Below are 18912 nucleotides of genomic sequence, written 5' to 3' on the forward strand. Positions count from 1 at the left end.
AATAGATAATAAATTAAAATATTTTTAGAAGTTTGGATATACATTGGCTGGCATTCCTGACTAGCTTGAGTGTGGATATCTGACAAATCTTTCAGCATTTTTGCTAGCTCATGTTACTTTCGGTGGAGTTATTTGTTTAAACAGATTACTAATCTCTGAAGAAAAAAAGATGACTGGTAGAAGAGTGCTGAGAAGTGAAGTCCCAAGTTGGTGTTCTCTCTGTAGCTGGAGAGGGAAGTAAGTAACCTTGTTACCTGTCCTGGGGAGAACAGAGCTATTGGAAACCAGAGCATTATCTATTGGACTCTCTTGAATCCCTTCCCAGACAGTTCCCTTAAACCCTAGCAAACGTTAAGTATCCCTTAAGACTATGAAGAGAGAGGTTATGCTTGATTCACTGCTCAGAGCAGTGCTGCTCTTTATCTCATGTGTTTTAACTTTAAAAATCTTTGTTGTGGCTGAACTGTTAAAGATAACATGGCTAAGTTCTGTCTCCTGTTCTAGTGCTGAGTTGCTAATGCTGTCCCAGATGACAGCAGCTCTCTTTTTTCCTGTGGTTGTCTTCTTCAAGTGCAACTATCAGAATACCATCAAGAGGAGTCGAGAGCATTAGGTAAGTGTGTGCTTGCAGAGAAGTTTTGAAGGGACGAAGTAAACTATGAGATTTTATTATATAAATAGATTGGAATATGTGTCTGTAACAAGTCAACTCTAATCTGATTTTTCTGGTTGGGAGATGTCTTCAATTTGAATCACCTCTCTCTTGATCTGGGAGAAGTGTTTTTTTTCCTTAAAAATGCCCCTCAATGTTTTCATAATCTTCCATATTCCTAATGAATAGAGAAGCTTGTGTAACAGCTGATGGCTTTTCTTAAAGCTCATGCACTCTTCTGTTACCCCCAAATAGGAATCTGTTAGTTTTAAGAATGCTAATGAAATCCACTCAGAATAGGGAATATGAACTACTCAGTCTAACACAGAGAAGAGATTTTTTTTTCTTACCTGCCCATCTGTTTTCTCTGGTGGACAAACTCATATCTTGGTGGACAAGCACAATCACTGTACTTTTCCGAGTACCATGTGCCAATTGTCCATCTTTGTAGCTGTTCATACCTTCCTGTTTGTGTTTCTGTGCTTTGATTGCACTGTGTTAAAAAATGTAGGTATTGCTGTTTTGCTTAAACCCCTTGTATTTCAATCAGGTGCCCTTAACTTTTCATTTTGGAAACGATTTTTATTTCCATTTCTGTAATATTTTAGCTAAAAAGAAACCAGAAGAAGGAAGGGTTTCAAATGTGGTGCTGCAGAAAGTCTGCTACTTCGCTAGTACTGATAGCTATCCGGGGCAAACTAACACTTGTCAAGGCAAAACCTTACGTATCCAGTACAGAGGAAAGAGGAGAAAAAGGGGAAAAAACAAAACTAAACAAACAAAAAACAAAACAAAGAAAACCCAAAACAACAACAAAAAAGCGCCTAGCTAAACTCACAACTCTTAATGATCCCAAAAACTTTTGAGACTTTCAAAAGCCCATACCTGAAACTGAGTTATGATTTGAGAAGTGTTTTTTTACTTTTTTAAACTTTTTTTTCAAAAGTAGCAGAAAAGCCCATGCTTCTTGTTTCCTGAGGAGTATTTATGAAATATGCTTAATTTAAACAATCATATGTTAAAAAATCCCAGAGTCCAGCTCTCCAAATTTGTTCTAAGATTGAAGAGTCAAACTGTATGATCTCCTGCAGCAGCATTGCTGAAAATGCTGAAGGTTCTCATTGTAAACGGATGCCCTCCTATGGGATAAAAAGATATAATTCAGTGAGATGCAACAATTATAATAACATATCATAAGGGGAACTATATCCAGGCATTAGCTGTCTTGGCTCTACAGGGCTACTGGGGGAGGTGGGAAATAAATTTCCTTTCAGATGCAGGGTAAAATTGCAATCTCTTAAACTGGTAGACATACTGGCTATACTATCCCTTTTGTTATTTTTTTCAGGCTACAATCACAGTTACCTAACTTAAGTAATTTTTAAAAATCCATCTAGATATTTTGTTACAGTTTGAAAGTAAGGGGATTCTTTGCTTCTTTCCATGTTTACTTGGGGGTATTGAGAGTTGGCATTTGCCACTGCTATTGTTTTGGGATTGTGGGTTGTTCTTTGGAATGTTTTTCAGATGAAGCAGATCAAAACGGACAACAAGACATGCCAGCATGGATCAGGGAGGGGACATCCTGAAACAAGAAGCCACAAGTATGTAAAACAGTGTGCTTCAGATTAGACTTTTCTAAATGCCCTTCATCACAGCAGTGCTGAATTTTCTGTCTGGCAGTTCATCTTGAGCTGTCTTTGAAATTTGAGTGATGCACATGATCCTTAAGTATGTGCCAGTTGGGTACATCAGTTATTGACTGTTCATAAAACCCAAAGCAAATGTATCATTCCTCTTCAATTAATTTTTGTCAAGTGACAGAAAACAGCCAAAGTTATCTGTAGAGTAGGAGTATAAATCCACAGTCTTCACCAAATTTCTATTAGTAGAATTTTCTGGACAGGGCCAAATAATCAAAGCACTAATTTGGTTTTTTTTTTTCTCTTGGCATATTCATTTTTTTTTGTTGTTGTTGCAGATATACAGTAATTTATTTATCTGTGTTTTTAAGCACTGAAGATGATAGCCAGAAAAGTTCTGAAACACTTAGTTTTGAACAATTTTCCCATTTTTCTGTGTCAAGAGTTAAGGAAATTTATTTAAATTATTCCATTCGATCTAAGATACAGGTAAATGAGACATATTTGTATACCAGAAATGGTAGGAAAAGAGATACTGGATGCAATAAATATATTTTGTAATAATGTACTGGATTAAAAATTATTATAGCTGTGTTACTTAAAAAAAAAAAATCACAGACTGCAAAGACAAAAAGACAAACCCACAAGTTCAGAAACATCACAAGTGTTCTGTGTACTTAGCATTGTATACTATATTGAAGTTTCAAGGAAAGAGTTTGCCTAATCCCAGCATGCTAAAAGATTCATAATCCACACAAAATGGCAATTAAAAGGCAACACGGAATATTAATGGAGGAAACTCTCCACAATAATAATCACCAGAAGTCAAATCTACTGCCCTGCCTGCAGATAAATGCATATATAATGCGACTTTAGTTCAGAATATGAAGAAACAAAAACGTTACGGCGCAGGGACTTTTTTCTATTTGCCTTTCTATTGGCATGTAGTTACATTGTGACCTCCTCACAGTGTAGGCAGGAGGCACTCATAGCTCTTAAAATATTGTATGCAGCTCCAAACACAGTGACTTTTCAAACCTACAGGCTGCAACACAAGTAGTAAAAATTCTTTTTCTGCTTGACAGTCATTGTTTCTATGTCCACAGCTATAAAAACTATGTAATAATTGAGTAGTCTTTGTGGATGGAAGTGAATTCCATAAATACTCCATGGTTTGGCTTTTTAAAGTGAGTTCTAACTGATGTGCTGCTTACAAGCTTCAGCTAAGGGAATTATGTATCTTCATCCTACTGCCTTGCTGATACCTTGCATCAGTGGTTTTTCCTGTGTGTTTCACATCCTCAGTAAACATCTGGATTCAAAGCAAAACCCAAGTCTTCTGGGTCCCCAACTGCAAAGAGATTCTCTGTAACCTGTGCCTAGGGTGCACTCGAGCAGTAGCCTCAGGGAAGTCACATGCGAGGAGAAAATAGCAGACTGGTTGAACAGGACAGCTGGAGGGGAAGACTTTGAACTCTCTCGGTGGGAGCGGCACATCTCTGAGTGCCCTGGCCTGGGCGTGTGCACCTGGCAAAGGTGTTTCAAAGATTTCAGTTGGTGTGGCGAGTTCTGAATGAAGCCGCTGAGCTGGAGCGGTTCGGGTTTAGGTCGCATTTTCAAGCAGGTCCGTTGCAAATGAGAGTTAGCAAGCGTTTCCAGGCGTGTTGTGCAGCCACGCTGTAGATGAGCGAGCGGGGGACCCGCAGAGCCCCAGGGTTTGCTGCTTTCCCCTTGTCGCCGCCGGGGCCGGGACGAATAGATCGTGGTGAGCCCGGGCTCGGAGCAGCCGCAGCCGCGGCCGGGCGGCTCTGCGCAGGGCTTTGCGGAGCGTCTGGGCTTGAGAGACAGCGCCACCCAGAGGGGCTGTGAGGCGGGGAGCGGGGCCGGGCTCGCTGGGGTTCGCCTTCGGCATCCTCTTGCACGGCCGGGAGGGAGCGAGGGGCTCCGCACACCCGCTGCCCGCGCCCCCCGACGGTGCCGCTCACCCTGCCCGGGGCAGCGCGGGCCGGGCCGGAGCGGGCGCTGTCCGCGGTGCTGACCGGAATGGCGAGCCGGGAGCGCCGCGCCATCGAGGTGCTGGAAAGAATCGTATTTCCAACGTGCCGCGGAAGGCTCGCTGGCCTTCATTGTCTGGCTCCTTCCCCTCGCGGGCCTCAGATTCTACGAGGATGTAAATATTTATGTTAAACCGTGTCTGTTTACTCCAGACACACGCACTTCTGGAAAGCCATCAGGGAAGGATAAGCGCACACGCTGTGTGGCTGCCGGGCATTCACCTGCCCGGGTCTCGCCTCACAGTGACTGATGGCTTAAGGGTTCTTCACATGGTCTTTCGTTGACTCTTTGTACTGCAATCCTGCCATGACTTCCTTTGAACGTTTGTTTACGTTTATAAAGACAAATAGCTACAGTTATATTATTATTTCTCACACTCTGCACTAAGCAAATGTTTTGCTCGATTGGTTGAAATCACGTTTAAAATGATAGCCTAGATATGAGAAAAGGTCATGTCACCTAGGGCCATTAATGTCTGTAAAGGCGTGTTTAAAAACTAGCCTTTGTGCTGTCGGTGTTTTCGTTACACGTCCAGTTCCTAGAGAGGAGGTGTGCTCGACAAAGCAATCGTCTTGGCTACTTAATGCTGTCAGTCGGCCGGTTTCCTTTACAAAACGGGATTGTAAGTTTTTGCTTTTCCCTCGAGTCCTTCAAAAAGGACACAGCCCTGCTGCTCCTTGCGCTGCCCAACATATCCTGCACAGGATGAAATTCTTTGGCTCCATCGGGCTGATCTCCCTCCTCTCATCTCATTGCGAATTCCTGCCAGCCCCTTACGTGACATCTTTTTGAGAAGGGTTTGGTTTAGGCATCTGCGTAGCTACTGTGGTGTGCTGAAATACAGCACCGCGGTCGCCACCACAAAATGTTGGCTAAGCATACTCGGGGTGTGGGATCAAGTAACGCAGACATGGGGTTGTCAGGGGTACAAAAAACTGCTGTCTTAATGTTTCTGGTTTTAGCAAAGGGATGTCTGGTATAAAATCGTAATCTAATGGCAACCCTGAGGGCAAGTCACAGGCATCCAGGTGTTTCCCTGCAGCGGTACCCGTGCCTCTGCCACCCTCTGGCGGGGAGGAGCGGGACGAGCCGCGGGAACCGCGGGCTGAGCCAGTGGGTCACATCCGACCTTCGGCACGGCGAAGAGGGGGGACAAGGGTTGTTGCTAATATACAATTCCACGGACCCCGCCTGGCTCATTCGTGTCCCGCACCATGCTCAGGGGAGGGCCGGGGCCGCAGGGACGGCCGGGGCGGGAGTTCGGCCCCGTCCCCTCAACGGTGCGCCGATGTGTGCGGTGCCTATTAGCACAGCTGGCGACCTCGGGTCGGGCCGGTGCTGTCTAGGGAAAGCCTCTGGCTCCATCCGCACGAGGGGCTCAACGAGGGGCTCGCACGGCAGAACCGCCTGCCTGGGGTGCCGCCCCTGCCGCGGCTGGACAGCCCCGCCCGCCGCGGGAGTCAGCCCCACCGCCCCGGGACGAAGCAGACCAGCGGCGGCAGCCGGGGCCGGTGGGCCGCCCTTCCCGCCCCAGCCGGCCGCCCCAGCGGTCCCCAGCCCCCGTGCGGAGCGGCGCGGAGGGGGTGGCGGCAGTCCTGTGACTCATGCCTGCGTCGAAGCAGATCAACCGGCGATTCACGATTTTAAAAAAGCAAATCTGAGCACTTCTGGAAAAAAAGGTCATCTCGCATTAAATTCCGCTGCGCGATTGGTATTCCGACGTCGTTTCTGGCAGAGTTTATAAGCGGCGGGTCGCTCCCAGGCTAGAGTCGCCCTGCCTGCCTGGACTACGGCAATAAGAGTGTCTGCTCGCCCCCTCGGTAAGTGTCCTCTAAACAGCATCCTATTTTTTCAAGCCTTTGGGAACCTCTGGAGCAATTTTTCCCCCTAAAATCGGTTTTGGTCGCTGTCGTACGTACGGAGAAATAATGGGATTTTTGATACAGCTAGCGCCCTAGACATAGTGCTAACCTGTTACTTCACTTGCAGGCATTGTCTAGAAAATCTCTTCTGCTTGTGTCTGTTTTCTTTTTCGTCTTAAAAAAATTAAATACCTGTTTTCCATTGAAATCGTTAATCCGTTGCGTTTACACGCGGGTGTAAATCCACTCAGCAGTGGAAATGAATCGGTAGCTACCGTTTTGAAAAAAGCCGCTAACAAAGAAAGCGTTCTTTCGTTACCGCGACCTTCATTTTCTTTACAAGGGGAAGAAAATAAATCGCAGGTAGCCGTGGGGGCAAAGAGACGATCTGGGCACTGACCCGGCAATTCTCGATCAGCGACCCTGTATTGCTTATCGGAACGCCGTGTCCGCCAGGAAAGAGCTGAACATCTGGCGAGGAGCGAGGGCTGCTCCTACACCTTTCTTTCCCCAGACAGACATGCTTCTCCTGCCATTTGCACCACTAAAGCGACCATGGGCACGGGCGATCGCTGGTTAGTGCCGGAGCACATACTGGCCCAGATTTGCTGAAACATGTGTGTGCAAATACACATGTATGTGGCGCTTGTCATTGGACCTGGGCAAAACGCACCTTTGTGGTGGCGGGGTTTTGTCTGTCAGTCTTTCCTGAATGCTTAGCCTGACGTGGTAAAGCCGAGAAGCGGGCTCTGTTTGGGATTGTAGGTCATTCGGGCTGGTGATTTCGAAGCCCGCTTTGCACGCTGGTCTCCATTTGATGCGAGACGTGTAACTGCCCTGCTCAGTGGCCACCGATATAATTGCTGTAGTCTTCATGCTCTGCTAAATCCGTCATTCAGGCGCGGGGGGTAGCGCCCTGGAATCTAGCGAAGGGAAGATTTTTCTCTTCAGTGTGTTGAGGCATTTTCCCGGTTCGGCTGGCTCCTGCCTGTCCTCCCGCCGCCCCGGGACCTGAGCGGCTGCCGCCCGCTGGCGTCTGGACGGGACTCCGGTGCGGTGCTCCAGGAGACTAGACTACTAAACCCGCCTGTTCTTCCTTCCAGCAAATTCCTTGCTGCCCACCACTCAGAGGAATATCGAGAAAATACGAGCTCCGAGGACCGGGGCTTTTCTGAAAGGATGGCTTCCTCCGCTCCCTCGTCCTCCAACGATGCTCCGGACCCCACCCCACCTAATTTGCGACCCACAAGTAGGTTTTAATATTTTCTTCGTTTTAAGTGTTTTGGAGGCTTTCTCCACTTAGGCTCAAAAAAACGAGTTTCGAAACGAAATTATGCATCTGTGAAGCCCTGTTCCGCGCCATTAAGCAAAGTGCGGAAAGTGCTCTACACAAAGAAACCATCTTCGTACTGGGAACAGGAGAGGTCGGTCCATGGCGAGTAAAACGCTGTGAGGAAAAGCCCACCTTAGTGGCCAACGCTGTCTTTATCTTACAGCCGCCTTTGAGAGATATAGACAATAAACTGACCTCCCAGATGGATAAAAAATCGGGATGTTGGAAGGGGTGTGGAGAAAATGAATCCGTTAAAGGGCGAAGTTACACCAGGATATTAAAGCGGATGTCTCCCCGCTACATTTTATAAATGCTAATGCTGCAGCTTCCTTTCAGCCTACGCTGAAGCCTGTAATCAAGCGAAATTTGGATGCTAATTGCAGCTTTTCAAAGCGTTATATTCCTAATTGCTCTGAATTCGCCTTGAGTTATTGAGGTGTGAGTGGGAAGCAAAGGCTGCTGCAGGTGGATAGAGAATCAGTTTATAGCCCTCCCAGGCAGTTCAGACCGTCGCCTACAGAAAAAAAGACAATAATAATTTTAAAAAGAGGCTAGATGCTATAAAGATGGGAGACAAAGAGCGAATAACAGTAAGAAATGAACGGTTGTCAGGGACAGCAGAGCGGGTAATAGCTTTTACCCTGAAAGAGCTACGAGGCATGAGCATCGGAGTCATTATTGTCATTATTCTGAAACTGGAAAAAAAAAACGGGGGAGGGGGCGAACGGCAGCACTGGGTCTTGTTTCAGGCGCGCGTGACAGGCACTGCTGCCTTCGACTGAGGTGTCACACGCAGAAATCGAATTAATTTGCAACACGGCTAAAACTAAGATAACCTCTGGCAGCAGCACCCCGCCCTGCCCACACAGGCTCCCCGCCCCCGGGCACTCTCAGCGTCCCTGCCGAGAGGGCTCCTCCGCCCGGTCGGGAGCACCGTGCCGCTTCCCCCTCCCCGAGAGTCGGGCCGCTGTCCTCCGTGCTCGGGTGAGCCGTCCTCGTCCCGGTTCCTCTGAAATCTTCTCCCCTCATGCCCCAACGCCAGGTCAGCGCTCCCTCTCCCCCGGTCGCCCTCCGGGGTCCATCGCTGCCGGATTTCTGGCTGCCCCTTGCCGCGGGCGACGGACCGGAGAGGCCCGGCAGTGCCCGGCGCCGCGGTTGGTGCACCCTCCAACCTCGGTCCTGGGCTTCGTTCCCCGCTTCCCGTGGGCTCAGTCCGGGCCGACCGGGGCGTTCCCGAGCCACGACTCCAGGGGCTGGGAAGCAGCCTGCTCCCTCTGGGGTGCGGTCCTAGGAGGGCCGTCGGCAGCCCGTCAATCCGTCCGAGGTTCGGTGATGCGAGTCCGATCATCTAGTCAAATACTATTTTTCACCCAATTAATTCCTGAACTCTTTTGTGACCCCATTTCACGCCACTTTATTTTAAGCTGCTACTTCCCTGGAGCCCCGCCAGTAAACGATGAGATGTCGGGTCCCGGGTGCCTTCCCCTCTCCTCTGGGCAGGCCAGCATGTCACCTCGGTGTCATCCGAGCCTCAGCTGCCCGCGCCCAGCGCCGCCGGGCTCGGAATCAGCCATTTCTCACGGCGATGGAGCCGTGCGGGGGTGACCGGGGTGGGGCGCGGCGGCCGGACAGCCCCGCCGCCCCAGGGGAACAAATCTGCTCTCTCTTCCAGCTTACGACTCGTGGTGCGGTGTGGCTCACGGGTGCACCAGGAAGATCGGGCTGAAGATATGCGGTAAGTGCGGCCGTGCCTCCCCGTACGACACCCCACACACCCACGCGTGACTACGCGGCCGCCCCGGCGGGGCAGCACCGGCCGAGCGCCCCCGAGCCCGGCCCCGCCTCGGGCGCCCCCTGCCGGCCGCAGGGAGGCTCGGCGGCCCCGGCCCCGCCGCTGTGCCTCCCTTGGGCTGGCGGTGGCCGAGGTTTTGTCCGCCGGAGAGCGGAGGGCTGCGGTCCCGCTGCCCCTCCTGCCACACACGGGGGTTGCAGGCGCCGGGCGCTCCGGGCGAAGAAAGTGCAGGAGCCGGCGGGAAGGAAGAACGGGGGGCGAGGGGCCAGTTCGCCGCCTCTCACTGTCTGAAATTTTTCAACCTTATCTGACTAGAAAATACGGATCTCCTGGGGAAAAAAGATTAACGAGAGCCTTATTAAAGAGCAATTCGTCAGCTTGCTGTGCTGGTAAGATAGCGCTGGCAGCCAGTCAGCGCGCAGGCACATGAAATGCAGAAGGGAAACAAATGCACAATCAGATCGCAACGTTATAGCAAGAGATTCATTTGCAGATAACAAGCTGTCTTCCTTCTCTAGATTTCTAAGTAGCGTCTTCGCTTTCAGAGACTAACAGTCAAATCTTCATATTGTGATGGAGAGAATCATTCAGTTTAGCCCATACCCCCTACGCATAGAAATTATTTCCCCTTTTCCCCTCTGTCTCTTTTGGGGAGATGGGATATACGTCTTGGGAGAAACGAACCTTTTTTTCAATGCAAAGGAACATTTAAACCTCTTTCCCTGCTTGCTTGAGTCGAAGTTCATTCACTAAACGTTTTGTCATCTGGAAGTTTGAACAGGAAAAGAATCAGGGTGCAAATGTTTAGCCCTGTGTCTGTGAGAGATTTCACTGGTAGCCGCTGGCGACATTAACGAGTAGTCGCTTAGTTCTATAAATAGCTCCTGATCTGGGTTTAATGGACCATTTCCCTACCAGTCCCCTCAGTGGCTGGAGCGATGGACATTTTCACCATCATTTTAATTTAGCCCGGCAAGCAGAACTGATAAAGTAACGCGCTGTTAGGCTTGTTCCGTGTTGCTAGACTACCGGGGTTAGAGAGGGACAGTGCAGCTTCTCTCAATGAGATCAAATACGCTGAAAATGAAATATCCCACCATTTTGGATTTGAAAAAGGCATAAGAAAGCTTAGTGAAGGCTTTGTGAAGGGAGTTCAAGACAAGCTGTATTTTTAATTGTGGTTTGGTGCTCAGTTTTCCTTGATTGGCTCTTTCCTGTTTTACATGAAAAATATACTCTGAATAGTGAGTGACGCCAGTTTGGAATGCTCGGATTTGATCGCGACCACTGTTTTTGCTTGTATGAGCCCTCCTATTTGAATCGAACACCTTCACAAAGACATGCAGGGAAGGTTGCCTATGGTAAACAGAATGGAGTATTAAGGTTGCCAAGAATTCTAATTACACATGCTAAACGAGTTGACGTTTGACTGTTGCAGATGATATCTCCTTGTCCTTACCTTTCGCAAGACATTATTCTGGACCCTAAATATTGTATAGTCACAAAGGCGCCTTGGAATTGTTCCTACTGTGCATATCACACTGAAGTCGATTAATTTTGAATGCAAACTTCAAATAAGGGTTGACCTCAGAGAAAAGGCAGGTCTTGAACAATGAGTTGGTTCTTCCATCTGGGTTGTATATTATGTGTTTGACATTTATAATAATTACGTATCCAAGATGTATGTAATTTCTTCTCAAATAACTGACCGATTTAAGGATTAGCTTTGTTTCCTTTTCTGGTTGAAAGCCCCCGCCTGAAAAGGGAGCTGCTGCTGCTGCCACCACCACTACCCCCTCCCCACCCCACACCTCCCCCCCCCCCCGCTCTTCGTCTCTGCACATATCCACTTAAAAAACCCAAAAAAAAAAAAAAAAAAAAAAAAAAAAAAAACCAAACCCCAAAAACAAAACAAAACAAACCACAAAAAACCACCCAAACACAAAAAAACACCCCCACACCCCTATTTTAAAGCGGTTTAATGAACAGTCACAGCGGGCAAAATACGGGCAGATTCCCCCTGTGTCTGGATTTGTATGCTATACCTTTCATTCCCACCCTGGCAGTTGTTATTGCTGGGACTGATCCTGTGGACATTTGCTTGGCATCAGTGGAAGTGCTCAACGTAGTAAAATTGCTCAGGTGAATCTTCAGCCGTTTGGCCGCCAGATGATGATTCCAAGCCCAGTGATCAACGCGGAAGAGTGAGGTTTCAAAAGCAGCCCATGTATGTTAGAAACTCGGCTCGTCTCCGGAGTCCGTGGGATCTATGCTGCCAAGTCACGTAGGTGGTGCTAAACACCCCGACCGCGGGGAGGGACCAGGATCTCCTGCAGCTGCCTCCGACGTGCATCCCCCGACGGCTGCGGTGCGCGCCGGGACCCGGCAGGTCTGTCCCCGCCTCGGAAGCTGAGTGTCCCCCCAGGGCTGCGAGGCCGAGGGGGACACACACACCTGCCTTTGTGCGAGGCCTGATGTGAAATCACGCTGAATTTGTGGTCACGTTGCGCACCGAGGGACTCCCTCGCCAGTCTGGTGTTAATCGGCTTTTGAAAACTTGGTGTCTCAAAGTGCATCGATGAAAATGCACCTGCGGGACGGACCTACTGCTGAGAAAGGCTGCTCTGTCTGCTTCTCCAGGAGAAGCAGCCTGGACGCTATTTCATTCTCTGCTACTTGCTGGAACTCTACTACACCGGCCTCAATTTTCACGTAGGACACAGATGAAAGGTCGGCTACAGTCATGCTCTACTCCCCGGGCGCGGAAGGAGTCCTCGAAGGCCGGCTGTTACGCTTCTCTGTAGCCCGGGACGGCGCTGGGGAACGTCCCATACCCTCCCTCGGGAAACGAGACGGTCCAGCGGCTCCAGAGCGCGGGCTGTCCCTGCCCCCCAGGCTCCCCCTTATACGGAGTCTCCAGGTCCACGAGACACTGCCGTGGCCGAGGGACTTGGGCGAAGGGCACGTTATCTATAGCTGGATGAGCTGATGTCGGGCGACAGCGAGATCCTGCCTACAGGCTTTTTTTGTCCTCTAATCTCCGCCCTCGAGCCTCCCCAGCGCGGCCGCGCAGCCCCGCGAGCCCCACGAGGCGCCGACTGACAGGCCCCATGCGCAGTCGCTTCGAGCCCCAGCTGATCCCCGCCGCCGGCTTCGGGACATGATAAAGGGGCCGGGGAGCCTCCGCGGGGAAGAACAGCCGCGGAGTCGTTCGGGCAAGGGCTGAGCTCCCTGCCCGCAGCGTCTAGTTAGGTCAGACCCTTTAGCAAAGCCACGGCCACACTGAGCCCGATAAGAGTTAACTGGAGGCAACTGCAGCCTTTCTCTGCTGCTGAAGCTGTGCTCCCTCCTTTCCCAGCCTCTAAGGAATGCGTGTCTGCACCTCGAGGAGAGCGCCTGTTGTGCGAGGAGCACGACTCTTGAGGGAAGCGGAGCAGACGTCTCTTCTCACGGAACTCGTCCCACTTTTTTAGGCTCTAAGTGGCACTGCCACTGAGAACCTAAAAAAAAAAAGACAGATGGAGGGAAAAAAGGCAAAATGAAGCCTCAGGACCTTGTAAAAGAGGATTCATAATTCAGTTTACACTGCACCTGCTTCGATATCAGCTGCTCCTCCTAATAGCACTAGCTGTTGCAGGAGCTAATGATCGCTGCAAGAGCCATTAGAAGCAGTAACAACGTAACTATATATATATATGTATGTGGACGGCTACTCCTATGCACGAAGAGAGTTTCCCTTAAATAGTCTTTGTTTCATTCGTAAAAGCATCACAGAAAAAGACTAATCAGTAGAAGATCAGAATTAAAAGGCAAAACGTGAAGTGTTCACTGAAAGTATGGCTCCGACGAACTTACCTGTGAGCGACCCTCCTGGAGACTCGCATTGGGTGCCCGACTGATGCAGAAGGGGCTGAGAGCCGAGTGCTCCGTTTCGGTAGCTCTTTCCTGACTGCCTGGCTGGCAGCAAGGTCCGAGGCACAGGGAGCCATCGGCCCAGCAGCTCACTGTCGCTCCCTATTGCTCCCCGAGATTCAGCCCCTACTCCTACCCAAGGTGCAGGGGTCCCCTATGGGCCGGCGGTGGGCGCCCGATGGGAGTCGCCCACAGTCCCGGTCCGCTGTCACGGCTCCGGGGAGCAGGGACACATGGCTGGAAAGCGGAAGGCGCCGGACAGAAGCGGCATCGGGGGACGTGGGTGAGCGAATTCAGGACGTTGTTTTTCCTGCCTGCTAAGCCCTCCTTTCTGGCGGATATCCCCAGCCGCGACGAGCCTCGGTTTTGATTGTTGCTTGCTTTAAAAGAAAAGAAAGAATAAAGGAGACCGGCGCCGCCGTAGTGCCTCTTCCAAACATACAGGCACGCTCGCTGTAACCTGGAAGGTCAAACTCCGATGCTTTCCTCAATGACGAAAAGCCCAACACTATGCGTGTTTTAGTGGGCATCATAGATTTAATAGATCGAATCCAGAAAATTAATTGTTCTCCCTGCCTTGTTAAAGTAGACAGATCTCATTACTCGCCGCGGTCTCTGCGTGGCTCCCGCCCCCATAATTCTTGGGGTGAGTGGGTTTATTATTGCCGCGGCATATAACAGCGGCAGTTGTGTTCGGGTTCTGGGCGCCAAAGATGCGTTTCTGGTGAGAGCGGAGCTACTAAAACCTCCGGGGATGATTACTGTTAGCATCAAAGCATCTTTTCAGGTGGAAAATCCGCATCAGTACTTGCTGGTAATAGAAGGTGGGGTTATATGAGTGCTACTGGTGTACTCAGAGCTCTAGCACTCTCAGGACGGCTGCTCCAGAATGGCTGCTTGTTCTCATGCCTTTTGTGCATGTGTGAGAGCACCACGAGGAGAACTGAAAATGGCCCTGATTTTAATCATACATCATTGCCCCTGTCTGCTAGGTCCATAAACTTCGCCTGCAGGCTGAAATAGCATTGACTCATCCTGAACTCTCTTCCAGTGGCTGATTACTGAAGTGGAATCTGTCTGATCGACTTAATAAGAATTTACCACTGCACTAAATGACGAAATTTTGTTTTTTGCATGGCTGCGTTTTTGCTGTTGATGGCATTTTGAACTCTCCCTCCTGGAGGCAAATAATCCCCATAAATACCCTTATTCCCGACCTCATTAGTCAGATCTAGAGCCAACACCACTTTTAACTGTTGTCTAGGGAGCTGCTTTTGATATTTCTAAACATGTTGGGAAGTGAGAAAACTCTGACCTGTGCACCTTGCAATAATAATGTAGGGTTCCTGCAAAGGACCAACAGCCTGGAAGACAAAGGCCGGATCGTCAGCTCTCTCAAGGAAAGGCAGTCCTCCAAGAGCCTGCTGGCATGCGAGAACAGTGAGAAGGAATCCAGGTTCCGGCGCACCGAGACAGACTTTTCCAATTTGTATGCCAGAGGTAAACACTTTACAGTTTCTCCTTGCTCCAGCTCAGGCATGTCCCTTAGTAATCTTGCCCTCATCTCCCCTGGAAGTGCAGCCACGTTCAGACTGTGCTTTTCCTTGGCTATTTTTGAAGGTAGCTCCGTGCCTGTGCTTTTCGGGAGCTGCACTGGTGATGTATGCAGGCTTCCTGAAATGCAGTTTTATGTACTTTGGGCTGATCCTCTGCAGCTCAGCTTCAGCGGTTCCAGGGGTTACTCCAGATCCAGCATCTGGGAGGAGAATAATTTTATATTTTTGTCCTCCTTAGTAAAATAGTAATGAAGCAGCCTGTGATGCTGGTACGGGGCCATTGCAAGAGGAGTGGGAAAGGGAAATCAATCCCTTTGGGGGGCGGAGGTGGGGACGTTGCAAGGTAAGGGCAGGTGCGGATTTCGGGTACTTTTGGCCCACAGGAGGCAAGTGCCTAGCACCGCATAGCCTTAGCGTTGCAGGGCGTGCTCTGGGCCCGGGGCGTGTTGGAGGCACCTCTGCTGTTGCCGTGGGCGACCTAGGCTCGCCCTTCCCCACGGGGCGAGGGGGACCGGGAGCCTACCCCGCTGCAACCGGGCAGCACTGGGGCCGCGGCTTCCAGGTCCTTGGAGCGCTGCGGGCAGCCGAGGCTGGTTCATCTCTTCTCTCTCCCAAAACAAGCGCTGACAGCTGGTTTGCCCCACAGATTTGTTGCCCTCCAAGAATGGTGAGGAGCAGACCATGCAGTTCCTGCTGGAGGTTGTGGACATCCTCCTCAACTACGTGAGGAAGACTTTTGACAGATCCACCAAAGTGCTGGACTTCCACCACCCGCACCAGCTCCTGGAGGGCATGGAGGGCTTCAACCTGGAACTTTCGGACAACCCTGAGTCCCTGGAGCAGATTCTGGTGGATTGTCGGGACACACTGAAATATGGAGTGAGGACAGGTAGGTTTTTGCACACTACTCTGTGGCGAGTCCCTCCTGGGGCTTTTCTCAGACTCACGGTGAAGAGAGCCCACGGAGACAAGCCCACACCCTCTCTACGCCCGTGCCTGTGCCTCCCTGCAGGCTCGGCTCCAGGGCTGGCTTCGGGCGCTGGAAATGTCTCTGCTCAGAAACTTCAGTTATTGATGACCATCCGTCCCCGCCGGGTAGGGCTCAGTGCTGTTTATAGAGCACAGAAACAAGTTTTTAAGACGTAATCTTTTTCACTTGATGAAATGCGAGCTGTCTGTATCTCCGGGGAGCAATATCATTAGGTAAATTAGGGCATAAATGACACAGAATTTGCAATTTTTCTTTTTTATGTTCATCAAACGTTTAATGAAAAAGAGACTGAAATCCTAGGAATCATCAATAAAGGAACCCTGTGGATTTCAGCCCATTACCCAGGAGCCCTGCCCGTCCAGATCCTTCTGAATCAGACAGAAATCCCGGTTTGTAATCACTTCTTTTACTGGGTGAGCTGTAGCCAGGCTCTAGAGCAAGGTCAATGCTTTTTCAGGCTATTTGGCCTGAAATGTTTTACGTTGTATCCACGGAAATCTCGGCTGGCAACTAGCCCTGACTGCTGCACACACCCAAGCAGGTTAGGAACTGGAGCGGTTAACGGAGCGCCCCGAGTTTCCCCTCCCCGGCCTTGCTCCAGCGTTTCAGGGCTGCCGAGCTCTGCTCGGCCGGCTGCCCTCTTCGGCTCGGCTCGGCTCGGCTCGGCTCGGCTCGGCTCGGCTCGGCTCGGCTCGGCTCGGCTCGGCTCGGCTCGGCTCCACCGCAGCGGGCGGCGGTCTCCCCGCAGAGCTGGAGCGGCGGGAGCTCAGATAGGGAGGCTGTTTCCCGGCGGTCTCTGGCTGGGCAGCTGCGAGCCATGGCTCCTCAAGGACGGGCCGCAGCTTTCTGCTGTGGTTAGTTTTGCAGCCGTGAAGACCCAACACAGTGCATTCAAGGAGCGAAATCTTGACAACAGATGTGGCCGGTAGCGTTTGGTCCTTTTCCCCATTTGCTTGGTGGTTTGATTGATTCAGGGGAGTCAGGAGCATACTTTGATTTTTGTACTCTTAATCAAAGGGGAGCGTGTTTCACTCCCAGACGCATGGGTTGTTGGCCAGAAGCTAAGTCAGAGTGGCTGCGCTCTGTGTGCTTGCACCATTACTCCGCTATTCATCGTGCCGGTACGTCGAGCAATCTCCTCCCCTCACCCCGACCTCCCCTGGAGCTTCTGTGGGACCAGCAGGACCTGTCCCCGAGACGTGAGAGGCAGGTATCTGACTAGACACAAGCTCTGTTCAAAGCGGTATATGGTGCAGCTATAAAGCTCGGATCGTCTGACTGCCTAGGACACGCATTCTCCTGCGGGTTGCTGGGGCTCGCATTCTCTCTCAAGGCGAAGCTCCCTTCAAAGTCACTGGGTCTGAATCTGCAGCCCAGCCTTAGGGGACCGCGGGCTCATTAGCAGCGATGGGAGGTCAGTGAAATGTCGCTTAAGATAACTTCCCAGTCCGTGTGTCCTGGAAAGGGACAGAAGTGCTGATTCGTAAAACAAACAGCTAAGCCATGGTGGTATTTCTGGGCTCTAGCCCCGAGCCGTGGGTTCCCCGGGCGGGAGCAGCCCGGGTGTGGCGCATCCTCCTCAGGAAGTGTCGCGATGTGGCAACGCCGGCAGGCTCACGCCTCCGAAAGATTTCTGATGACATCGCTCGGGGCAGAATCGCGTTTCTTTCTTCATGTCAAAATATGCTGATGTTCCCAGTGTTGAACAGAATCCGACGTGACAGGGTCCCCCCAGGCGTTGAGAGCTGACCTCCCGTATAGGGCTGGGCTGTCCCCAGCGTGCTGTCTGCGTGTCCTTTCCCAGAGAGGGCTAAATCATGACACCTCCCACCTCCCCTCAACGCCTGTTATCAGTTGCTCTCAGTTTTCTTCTCTTCATGCTAGAAAAGTAGACGGGATTATTGCTTATGAAAGTCGTCAAAGCAACTTCGGCTGAAATACAGAAATGTGATTTATTTCGGTTCAATAGCAGACTCTGTTTAAGGAGGTGTATCCTAGCTTATAAACCAAGTGGGGAAAGGGCCCGAGCCGAGGCGCTCTAGTGGGGGTGGGGGGCCTCTCCCTCTGCTGCAGCGCGTCGTACCGCGCTGGGACATTCCCGGCGAGACCACGCGAAACGTCTCTCCCGCGTCCTTGTAGCTCGGGAAGACACTGGCTCCTCCGCACCCCTCTATCGGTCCTGCAGCTCCAGTTCAAGCACCTGAGCCTTCCTCTTTCTCCTTTCAAATGCAAATGGCCCCAGTACCTGGAGGTTGTTACTGCCAAGGCTGTGTCCCCCACCGTGTACTCCTCGCCCGAGTTTACAGCACGACCGAAGTCGGAAGGGGGCTCTGGAGATGGGCTAGCCCGAGCCCTTGAACAGGTCCCGGAGGTGTTTTACAGGCTCAGTTGGCTCTGAGGTTCTCTTTTAAATTTAAACGCAAATTATTCCATACAGAAGCTCCCATCCAAAGTAGTTTTTCAAGTTTGTAATAAGACATCCGTGAATGTTGGCTATCGGTCTCCCCACAAGAAGGACTTGCTTTGAAAACTTTGCTGTAAGTGTTCTGAGTGCAAATGTGTCATGTGTGTCAGAAAAGGTGGATGGTTTAAAATTGAAACCTGAGAGATACCAGTAAAGCTTGTTCTAAGGTGCTCTCAATTCTCTTTTCAGGTCATCCTCGCTTTTTCAATCAGCTGTCCACAGGACTGGACATTATTGGCTTGGCTGGGGAGTGGCTGACATCGACTGCTAATACAAACATGTAAGCAGTGTCTTTCACCAGTGTCTGTGACTGGTGCTTATACAGGCTGCCATGTATCGTGGTAGATTTGTATTGTCACAGACACGAATAATTTTCATTTTTAACTGATGAATGCTACATTTTCCAGAAAAGTGTCTCATGTCTTTGTTAATGTGTCAGTAATACAGTGAAAATACTTACATAAAACTGAACAGTTTTACATTTCTTATAAATAGAAATGCAAATATCTGAGAGGACATGGTAAGTAAAACATAATTATTCTAATATAATAACATGAAATTATTTTTCTTCTTTTGGACCAATCTTCTTTATATTTTTCTTTTTTTTTAGAGCTTTGTCTCTAGACGGAGCAATTCTCCAGCTAGCCACAGG

General features: G+C 50.3%; 1 protein-coding gene and 1 long non-coding RNA gene across 3 annotated transcripts in view; one reads left to right on the plus strand and one right to left on the minus strand.

Moving 5' to 3' along the window:
* Positions 1-65: 65 nt before the first annotated feature.
* The window catches only part of GAD1 (glutamate decarboxylase 1), a 39628-nt gene continuing 20781 nt past the window's right edge, over positions 66-18912 (plus strand). The window contains exons 1-7 of one of the 2 annotated variants that reach the window (XM_039554766.1): positions 66-613; positions 2180-2256; positions 7316-7461; positions 9218-9280; positions 14591-14749; positions 15452-15694; positions 18450-18540. In XM_039554766.1, the coding sequence (XP_039410700.1) occupies positions 2180-2256; positions 7316-7461; positions 9218-9280; positions 14591-14749; positions 15452-15694; positions 18450-18540 (779 nt within the window). In that variant the 5' untranslated portion in view covers positions 66-613. Of the gene's footprint in view, positions 614-2179; positions 2257-5832; positions 6171-7315; positions 7462-9217; positions 9281-14590; positions 14750-15451; positions 15695-18449; positions 18541-18912 lie in introns of those variants that run through there. The other variant, XM_039554767.1, reaches the window with a different exon arrangement.
* LOC109145644 lies at positions 11300-14170 on the minus strand. The gene is made up of 2 exons (XR_005602307.1): positions 13193-14170; positions 11300-12837 (listed from the first exon to the last, which is right to left on the minus strand). It is a non-coding gene; the product is annotated as an uncharacterized LOC109145644 (long non-coding RNA).

Source organism: Corvus cornix, chromosome 7, assembly GCF_000738735.6.
Source record: "Corvus cornix cornix isolate S_Up_H32 chromosome 7, ASM73873v5, whole genome shotgun sequence".
Taxonomy (NCBI): domain Eukaryota; kingdom Metazoa; phylum Chordata; class Aves; order Passeriformes; family Corvidae; genus Corvus; species Corvus cornix.